General features: G+C 41.6%; 1 protein-coding gene across 1 annotated transcript; it reads right to left on the bottom strand.

The window, feature by feature from the left end:
* Positions 1-351: 351 nt before the first annotated feature.
* Positions 352-9,136, bottom strand: LOC137501894 (tudor domain-containing 6-like). Its single transcript, XM_068229042.1, has 2 exons — positions 9,054-9,136; positions 352-8,047 (listed from the first exon to the last, which is right to left on the bottom strand). The coding sequence occupies exons 1-2, from the start codon at positions 9,134-9,136 to the stop codon at positions 2,332-2,334; spliced, it is 5,799 nt and encodes a 1,932-aa protein (XP_068085143.1). The 3' UTR covers positions 352-2,331.
* Positions 9,137-11,274: the final 2,138 nt, after the last annotated feature.

Below are 11,274 nucleotides of genomic sequence, written 5' to 3'. Positions count from 1 at the left end.
ATAAAGTCAGATATGTGTTTGAAATCAATAGTGGGTTTCAAACCGAGTGAAAATTCAAGCACGTTAAAGGATATTGATGTGAGTGAGAGCAACATCTTGTGATGTGGAGCGCTCACATTCTCAGTATAAGACAGCGTTTCAGCATTTGTGATGGTCAATTTTAAGGATGAATAACGCTGTGTATCGCAATTCTTCAGCAATTAGCAAGGCATAGCATTAATTGCATTCAGAGTACTGTGTGTTGTTTATACTCAAACAAAAATAAAAATGTAACCAAAAAGTAAAAATATTTAAAGTATTTTTTAAACTTCTTTTAGCATCTAAAAATTCGAGCCCTAGTATTACGAACAAATCAACAAAGCTGGAAATGTCAAAAGTATAAAATGATGAACTCATCATAATAAGAAAAATCCTTAACATAGAAAACATTAAAACAATATCAAACCAGACTGGTTAGTGCCCAATGCATATAAGAGAGAATCCACCTGATAGCAGCCCCTTTCAGGGAATTAAAATGATCAGTTCACATAAACATTTACTTTTATGTGCAGTTTAGATGCAAGCAGGGTTATGACCACCAGGCAGACTTCTTTCTGATTCACTACATGTTACAGGGAGTACAAATGGTGTCTAACAATTGCCAACAAATTTTTCAGCACAGAGTCCACTTTGGTCTTGATGACAATGTCCAGGATTTTTTTTTTTTAAATTCTTAAGAAGTCCAGAGTTTCCTTAGGAATTGCCCCTCTAGCGACAATCACAAGCCGACTTATACAATTATGAGCTTAAAAATGAGAGATATAATGCCCAACAGGTTTTTGAAAACCAGTTTGTATCTAAGCAAACTGAAAGCATGACTAGTCTACATCACCAACGCATATATGCTACCGAATTGTCTGCCCTTTAACAGTGCTTACCAACCTTAACACCTGTTTCCCAAAAATCAAACACACTGGTGTTATGTTAATATGAGTAAATGAACAAACATATATTAGACTCAATATTGCAAGTAACAAGCAAATTTACTCCAAATTAAAGTTTAATAAAGTGTAAGTATCTTAGTCCTTTATCCATTTCCTATATTCATAATATACAATGAAAGGTAGCAATTACACCTAAGTTTACAAGACAAGCTTTACTGCTTGCTGCTTCACTCATAATCTACCGACAACGTCCATGGTCTAGCACTTCCACTTTACATCTTAAATATTCACCAGAGTAGGAGATCACTAGCAGTGTTATATAATTACGTAGTAGATGCATTCATATTTTTCACTTTGCGTTTGTTTCAGGATAATATATGTTCGCGAGATAGTTCAACTTTAAATACGACAGGAAACAAAGCTGTCAATACTGCAGTATAAGCAAATACTCCATGCATTTTTTAAAAGTTGATAGCAAGCCTCTGCAGACATACAACTAAATAAGTGTGACAAAAGTTGAAAAAAGAGATATATATTTAGTGATAATGTCTTGAAGTCCTCCAATCATTGGCTTTGTGTATAAATCTATCATTCAAAGCAGAATTGGAACAGTGACATACACAATGTACGCTGAGTGGAAAAATGAAAATTTCTGGATGTGACTAGAATTTGAGAGGGTAAAATTAGCATGGGACTCAATTCCGCTACCTTTCGTAGAAAAATTCTTCAAGAAATACAGGATCACAAATTACCGGGACAGAACTAAGGATGACGATCTATGGGCAACAAAAAAATGATCCTTTTGCTGACTATGATAATAAACACAGATAAGGAAGAGTGTAATTGTCAACAAAAAGAATTTTAATCCACATATTTAGAATAAATAGTACCTCGCATGTTTTGTTTTTGTTATTGTAGAATCCCGCCTGCTGCTGTAACAGCGTGTGAACACAATGTATTTTATGTAAGATTCATTTCACGTTAGAATTTCCATCCTAAAATTTGGGTGCACAGATTATTTGTGTAGACAGTGTAATTGTTCTAGTGAATTCCTTAGTTGTGCATGTCTTTATGTTCTGTTTAGAAAAGTACAAAAGTCATAATAAGTAACAACGGTGGGATTGATTTCTTTATTGTTCAAGTTTTACTTCACGAGAGTAGGTAACATTTAGTTTATATTTACATCTCCTGGTGTATTATGTACATAATCAGTCTGTAGGGTATCGATTTCTTCAGTCTTATAGCACTTTAACAAACTAATAAAATTAAAAAAAACATACTTCTAATCGAGAAGTTTAAATTTTTTTCCTGTCCTTTTCCAGACGTCATACCTATCACAGGATCAAGACACCGAACGATCCTTGGAGGAAGCATCAAATTCAATTTACAAGACAAAGCGGAAATATTTTCATCTGGAAGTCAATCTCTTCTCTAATTCACTCTCTACTTTGACTCCATTAAGGAGTAAACTTACTTCAGCTGGATCACCATCTTTCAAAACAATGAGTTCAAAATCTTGAGAGTCATCTTCAATAATATTTACAAATTCTGTATCAGCTGCAGGAGGCCAGACATTCCAGTTTTCTGGGAGTGTGAGACAACAATGTTTAGCCAATGGTGGAGTAGTTTCTATTCCTTCTGGAAGGCAAAAAAGCTTTGTACAAACAGCTGTCTTCCCAGAATCTAAGAAGAATACGTCGGTATTCAGTTCGTGGCAGCCAACAACTTTTCCCCGCTGGAAGGGCTCGTTATCTGAACAACGAGCAACACACAAGGTTCCTTCAACGGCTATAAGAAGTGGATCAAAGCCTTGAGCGTTAGTTAGCTTTAGATCGATATCGTCCAACAACAGAGACTTATTCTTGTACCTTACCCAGAAATCTTTAGGTGAGAGAGCATGAGTTATTTTTACCACTCTACGAGACTGCAGTGGCTGTTGTAACCGTGTAGGAAGGCCGAAGGAAGTACAACAGACTACTCCATTCTCTTTGACTTCTCCACTTCTCAAAGGCATGTCCAATTTTGGAGCACAGTATGTTATCTCCTCTTCTGTTAACGTTTGAACATGATTCTTAGCATCTCCATTGGTGAAGCTTTTGTCTCCTATGATTTTCTCCTCACTGGTTCCAGAATTTTCTTTCAACATTTTCTCCTCAGGTGGGAACATTTTTCCATGAGTGATATGTATTATATCTTTCTCTGTATCTTTCAAAAGTGTTGTTATTTCTGAGACAGTGTTTTTCACACTTTCTGGGGGTCTGTGTTGCCGAGGTGTGAATGAAGTCGTTTCCTCACCATTCACGGGAAAGCCATCTCCATTTCTTTTGTCTTCTGTATCTAGAAGCATGCTCTCAACGTCATCGCTAACTTCTTCAATGATTATTTCGTCTTCTGCACCTCTCTCATCATTATCTACTTCAATGTTTTCTTCATCCACGGAATCCTCTCGATTCTGGGTCTCTTCTCCCATAATTATTACCTCCTGTTCCCCCCCTACTTTGTCTGTAACTCTGAGATATAAATTCTCGGAAGTTTCTTCATCCGAAGCACAGCTCACTTCTTCAGTTGACATTTTCTCTGGTATGGTATCATCTCTGTTATAATTCTCTTCAGGTTCTCCTTCAATTATACCCTGTGCAGCAGAACTGTTTTCAGTTACACTACTCAACTCCTCTATGACCAACAGTACCTGTTCATCTTCTACCAGAGTTATCTCCTCATCAACTCCGACAGAATCCTCCTGATTCTCCTTCACTGAAGCATCTTGACCGGTATCATCTCCATCATTAATTTCTTCACACTCTTCAACTATCTCTTGTGCAGTAGAACTCTCTTCTGTGACTGTATTCAATTCCTCAATAACCAACAATTCCTGTTCAGTTTCTACCAGAGTTATCTCCTCATCAACTCCCACAGAATCCTCCTGATTCTCCTTCACTGAAGCATCTTGACCGGTATCATCTCCATCATTAATTTCTTCACACTCTTCAACTATCTCTTGTGCAGTAGAACTCTCTTCTGTGACGGTATTCAATTCCTCAATAACCAACAATTCCTGTTCAGTTTCTACCAGAGTTATCTCCTCATCAACTCCCACAGAATCCTCCTGATTCTCCTTCACTGAAGCATCTTGACCGGTATCATCTCCATCATTAATTTCTTCACACTCTTCAACTATCTCTTGTGCAGTAGAACTCTCTTCTGTCACAGTGTTCAACTCCTCAATAACCAACAATTCCTGTTCACCTTCTACCAGAGTTATCTCCTCATCAATTCCCACAGAATCCTCCTGATTCTCCTTCACTGAAGCATCTTGACCGGTATCATCTCCATCATTAATTTCTTCACACTCTTCAACTATCTCTTGTGCAGTAGAACTCTCTTCTGTGACAGTATTCAACTCTTCTATGACCAACAGTACCTGTTCACCTTCTACCAGAGTTATCTCCTCATCAACTCCCACAGAATCCTCCTGATTCTCCTTCACTGAGGCATCTTGACTGGTATCATCTCCATCATTAATTTCTTCACACTCTTCAACTATCTCTTGTGGAGAAGAACTCTCTTCTGTCACAGTGTTCAACTCCTCAATAACCAACAATTCCTGTTCAGTTTCTACCAGAGTTATCTCCTCATCAATTCCCACAGAGCCCATCTGATTCTCTTCTGTCCCTGGCATAACTTCATTCTCTTCTCTATCTTTTCCACTAACAAGGTCATCTATCTCTGATTTTTCCTCCTCGAAATCAGAATTCGTTGTATGAGGTTTCCCCGGACTGTCTGGTACTGCGGTTTGTGCTTCAGTCAGGTTTTCAGTTTCAGTAGAAATCTCATTATGACATTCTTTGGTAGCTGAACTTTCTTCCCCTGAAGAATATGTTCCTTCCTCTGCTACAGATTCTGTTGCATCAGTTACTTCTTCTATAACTAAAATTTCTTGTTCGGTTTCTACCATTGTGATTTCCTCGTCAACCACATCAATGCTTTCTAAATTTCCTCCATCTACTTCCTGAGTAGCTTCTTTATTTACTTGATCTTCTAAAATTATCTGCTGTCCTACAGATTCTTCATCACATTCTTCAGAAGTTATTTCAGTGCCAGCGAATATCCTTTCACTTTCTTGAGAATCACAAACACTTTTTTCACCTTCTAAAACAACTTTATCATCATTACAACTTTGGTTCTTTTCTTCATACCTTTTTTTGAGCTCATTTTCAATATTGACCTCTCCATGAACAAGACTTACAAGAGAAGGATCACCTTCAAATAGAACAGTAAGTTCAAAAATCTTGGAGCTATCCTGAAATATATCCAGGAATTCTTCCTCTAATGATTGAGGCCATTCAGTCCAGTTTTCTGGAACGACTAAGTTACAGTGTTTGGCTAGCGGAGGAATGGCAGCCAATTCAAGGGGAAGACTTCGTAATTCACAACAGAGACTTTTATTTCCATAATCTATAAATAGCACCTCAGCACCTTGCTCACTACAATGAACGATACGAGCACGATACCAGTTCAAGTCTTCGTCATATCGTGCAGCACACAACAGTCCCGCTAGACGAGGAAAATGGACACTAAAACTCTCAGCCGAAGTCAATTTTTCAGCCATTTCATCAAGTTGACCTTGAAGGGCTATTTTCTGAATCCAAAAATCTGTCAACGAATTTATGTGACTTATTACAACTTTCTCACCTTTCTGAAAGCACACATCTATTACTCCTAATTTCTCTGTTTCAGTAGAAGTACTGCTACGTTCAGTAGCAAAATTTACATTCACTTCCAAAGGCAAATCACTCTTCATGTGGTCACTAGAAACTACAAGCTGACAATCTTTTAATATTTCATCCTCCACACGGATCCCATCATAACTCAAACTCACACCAGCAGGGTTTCCTTCTCGCAGAATTGTAATTTGAAAGGATTTTGAGTCATTCCCAGAAATATTGAGGAAGTGTTCTTCAGCAGCTAATGGCCAAGTGGTCCAAGCTTCAGGGAGCATTAAGTAACAATGTTTAGCTACACGTGGAATATTCAAAACTTCAGTAGGAAGACATCGCAAGTCAGTGCTCAATGATGAATTACCATAATCAATAAAGAAGACTTCAATTCCGTTTTCGCTGCAAGATAAAATCTCAGCCCGATACCACTGTTCGTCTTCTGGAAATAGGGCTGCACACACAGAACCAATGGCAGGGTCAGGGAGAGCGTCACAACTCTCACAAAGCAAAAGCTTCTCAGCAATTTCTTCAAGCAGCGGCATATCTTTGGTAAAATGGACCCAAAAAGATGTTGGGGATGTTACGTGGCAAATAGTTACCTCATTACTTCCCTTTAATTCTGCGACATCCTCAGATGCCAGAAGAACTGCTTCTTCTTCTTCCGTCTTAATTTTTACAATCATAGGGTCTCCATTAGCTCCTATTCGTAGCTCCACAGTTTCAGCTTGTTCAAGACTTCTAGGATAGATAGTATCAGGTAACATTAACTGGCAACACTTCGCTAAAGGTGGCAGGCTGACCAGATCCATTGGCAAGGCTCGTAACTGTGTTGATAGAGATGAATTACCGTAGTCAATGTAGCGAACACAAGCACAGTCATTGATAACTTTCAAAATTAAGGCTCGATACCACAACTCATCTTCTGGGAAGAGTGCTGCACATAACAGGCCTTCATCTATTGACTCGAGAGCAGGAAAGGATGCCGCTTCTGCTAATCGTTCTGCCATTTCATCAAGTGAAGGTGAGACGCTATTGTCCTGAATCCAGAACTCGGCTGGAGTAGTAACATGCCAAATTAATGACTTATTTTCAGTATCTTCTTTAACAACTGCTAAAACAGATTCTGAAAGACTGCAGTCATTAATATTTTCCCTAAAATCCTCTCCTATTTCTTTATACATTTCCTGCTGCTGGACTGGGGCTACAGTTGCTACCTCTAAATAAGATTCTACATTTTCAGAAGGAATTAAGCTTACAGTCACTGGATCGCCACTATCGTGAACTTCTATCTCTACTACCACCTCCTGATTGAGAGCTAGATCTTCCACAAGGCTGACTTGTTTATTATTTGCGAGACTTGCAGCATTTAAAGAGCACCTAACAGCAAAAAATGGTTGAGTCTTCAGTTCAGTGGGAAGAATTTTTAAGGGAGTACATGTAATATCAATTTCATCAATATTTCCATAGTCTACAAAACGCACTCTGACAACAGGTATGTTAGAATCCATTATCAGTGCCCTGTACCACTGAAAATCAACAGAAAACTGAGCAGCACAAAGAATGCCAACAGTAGACAGTTTTTCTAAATTTTGCAAACTGGCTGCAATATCATTCAAGTCCTTTTGGAAATTGGTGATATCATCATGAAGATAGGCAGGCTGAACATAAAATTCTGAAGGAGATTCGAAATATGAGAAATAAACTGAACACTGCTTGCCTACAGGTAACTGAACGGTGGAGTAAGTGTCTGGCAAGGAAAGGGCACTTCCTTTTGTAAGAGCAAGTCCACTCTGTATCAGCTGCTGCGCGACACTCTTGTCCCCATCCAGCAAGTCCACCAACCACGCTCCTGAAGAATCTTTTACAAACGTTGCAGAGAACACTTTCTCAGACACCAACTCCGTTAAATAATTCCTGCATTCGTCTTCATCCTTAGCAACCACATAAAGAGATGCACACAAAGATAACATATGAGGTGTGAAGAAGGAAGGGTCGAGTTCCCTGAGATTTTGAAAAGGTACAATTTCACTGTTACCATAGTCAATAAATAAAACAGACACACTATCTTCATGAACAGATTGCACCTTAGCTCTATACCAACCATCATCCTTAGAAGATTTGGCAGCACAGAAGTGCCCCGCCTCGGGGCTATCCAGTGTGTGTCCTGAGCCATCGCTCTCGTAAAAGTTGTGAAGGAGGTCAAGAAGTTTGACGAGTTGCTCTTCGCTTGCGGTGGACTGCAGCCAGAGGCGTTGCGGTCCATCTACATGGGATACCCACACGTCCACAGTGTAGTTCCTCACGGGCATAGGCGACACGGGTTCTACCATAAGCATAGGATTGCCAATTACGGTTTTGAACATTTCCAGCCGCATTCCATCCAGATCAAAAACTTGTACACCCAACCTGAAAACAGATATCAATCAGTGGGGCAATACTCATAATGGCAAACAACATATATACCATATTCACTCATGCATAATATTTGCAACTATTTTGAAGCGCCTATTTTAGATTTTTTTATCGAGTAATTTTTGCATTTTAAAATAGTTTGAATTAGCTGAGAACTTTAAGAGAACAAAACAAATATTCACACGTACTGGTAATGATCGCTATAAATCAACAATGAATTGCTACCGAAAGCTGGTTTCTTGTCATAATTTGTACAACAGTAAGAACAATAAGCCATAAAAGTACAAAACAAATTTCCCAATAACTAAATAACATGATGAAAAAACTTGCTTGGGGTTGGTCGCTGACCCCTTGCCATTGTTATGCAACTATTAATAGTTTCATGAATGCGTTTTGTGATGAAAACGAGTAATTGTAGGGACTACGGGTAAATACAACAATTGTATGGCCACTTTTAAAGCTCGTATAATTCTGTATGCAAAAGAAAACTGGAATCACGCCGGTGTTTCATAAGCACATGCAGGAGTTAACAGGTGAAAAATGTTTTTGTTGGGCTTTTAGGTAACAAAAGAGTGAAAACTTTCCAGACGCCTGTTTTGTCGACTAGTTTGCAGCTGATATAGATGTTAATTCCAATAGGGCATCTGAAACATTTGTCCCGAATGAGTAAATTTATAATACCTATATAAATGGTCCGTTATTGGACATTATAAATTTTTGCAGCTAACTCAGAGTTATTGGACATTGTACTCAGAGTTAGCTGGAAAATTTATAATGTCCAATAACGGACCATTTATATAGGTATTATAAATTTACTCATTCGGGACAAATATTTCAGATTCCCTATTGGAATCAACATCTCATCTGATGGTCAAGCAGGCATCAATTTTTGGTAGTGAGACAAAGTCTCTCACAGTGCATTGGCACTGCCGGTGGCTTCAAGTAGCCTAGGCAGTTGCCTCCACAGTATGAGGACGATCCTGGGACCTCACAGACAAACATCAAGCGACGAGAACTTCCAGAGATGGCTGCTAGGGCAGAGAAGCTGTTATCACAGCACTCTACCCAAGTTGCGGGCGTCATATCGCTGGCCGTGAATGAAGCGCTATTCTCACGGCGCTCTCACGAACTACAGGGACCCCAAAAGCTTGTAGCCACCCAGACCAGCGCCACGGCGCTCCTGTCAGAGTGTCACTTCCCATCACTCACAGAACACAATTCTCCGATCATAGGCTCCACTACCGAGACTATAAAGGGGAGGAAGGCCACTATGCCGGCTAACCCCCAGCCTGCAAGGATACCATTAAGCGCCATGCGCGCAGACGGCAGTACTGCGGCACGTACGGGGAGTGTACCGCATAGCGGACAGGCCCCTTCGCGCAATGAACGCCGCACGAGATCGGATAAATCACAGTGGACAGGTATAACGAACCTGGCACGGGGTACATCACCCGACGGGCAAGCAATATACCTGGAGCAGAATATTCTGGGCGATTCATTGCAAACATGGCACGCACACCTACAACCTACACAGTCACTACCACCACAACACGCACAACCCCCACCACAACCACAAGCTCAGGGACGCACATACCAGTGCAAGCGGTACCTAGCCGGCTGGCAAGCATTAAAGCAGAGCCCCGAACTAGAAGTGCGCTGCTCAGGAAAGGCGGAGCAGAGTGGTACGTGGAGCAGGAGAGCGAATGGGAACCGGGGCAATGCCCTGAAGAACCAGACCTCTCCCACGGGGAAGAATTAGAGGACTCGCTTGAGGCTACAGACCGGAACGGCTCAGCCACGGACTCCAACTCTGACAATTCAAGGCTGGTAATAGATGAGTGTCTCGTCACCCAGACCAGGGAAACATCCGAGAAGGAGGAAGGCAGAGCAGTACCGCAGCTCAAATCGCCCGCCCTGCAAACCACGGCCCCCGAACCGGACAGCCAGCAGGGGCGCTATATAAAAGTCAAGAGCAGAAGGACACACCAGAGGGAGTATAAGCAGGGTAAGGAAACCCAGACTAATGATCAACCCAACGCCTCTGTCCGCTCTGAAGGGTCCCTAAACTCAACAGTACAGCAACCCAAGAGATGCCCCAACAACATGAGAAACCACCCAATCACAATATACTCCAACGACCTCATGAAAATTGAGTCTGCGCTGCTCAAGTACCTCTCACACGGTGAAAGGAACTATAAGTTCATAAAGCCCAGGAGGGATTCGCACGAAGCTGTCCAGCGGATATTATATTCAGAAAAAAGCTATCACTTGGCAAATACAGCACTTGATGAGCATGATATTCAGTACACACTGCTCAACTATGGGAGGACTAAGATACGTACTCAGAACCCCGTAAACAAGTACACGCTCAACGAGATTACAGACGCCATCTCGGCTGAGCAAATCCCAGTGCTGGGCACGCAGCGGATGCGAACAAGGGAGGGGAGGAAAGAAGCCCCACTCTACCTGGTCATGCTATTGGAATAGTCGGGAGTGGAAAAGATGGAGTCTGCACACCCTCCTAAGCATGGCTGTGAAGTTTGAGCCCTACCGGCCTAAAGCCACATGCACCCAGTGCAGTGTATGCCAAAGGTTCGGTCACTCCCAAGTGGGGTGTAAGCTTAGCGACAGATGCAGGTGGTGGACTGGGCCCTACTCCACCCGCGATTGTCCGAATGGCGAAGACAGGGAGTATGTTAAATGTTGTAACTGCGAGGGGAAACACGCGGCCAACTACAGTGAGTGCCCGAGCCGCAGGGAATACGAAAGCTCCCTCAGAGCTAAGAGACCAAAGGGTGCAAGAGAACAACAGCGTGGCCACCCTGAGGCTCAAAAATGCCCACCAGGCAACAAAGGCCCCCCTAGCGAACCATGCCCTTCAGGTAAACCTGGTCAACCAGGAGATCGAGGCCCTGCTAATGGTACAGGTCATTCAGGCCGAGGCAAGACACAAAACAAACAAACAAACAAACAAACAAACAAACAAGACAAAACAAAACGGACACCCCGAGGCTCAAACACAACCAGCCCCCACTCCCAAAGCCTCGGGCAACAGAAATCCAGCCTCAAACAACCAAAGCAGGACCAACTCCCTAACCAAATGCAACAAAATGGACACAAAGACCACGCCCAAGGAGCCTGAGCAGGAACCAAAGGGAGAACCCGCCGCCTGCTCCACCCCTTGCAGTAAGTGCACGGTAACTAGGATCACACACAAAGCA

Source organism: Anabrus simplex, chromosome 8 (genome assembly GCF_040414725.1).
Source record: "Anabrus simplex isolate iqAnaSimp1 chromosome 8, ASM4041472v1, whole genome shotgun sequence".
NCBI lineage: Eukaryota > Metazoa > Arthropoda > Insecta > Orthoptera > Tettigoniidae > Anabrus > Anabrus simplex.
This window is presented reverse-complemented; position numbering and strand designations above follow the sequence as displayed.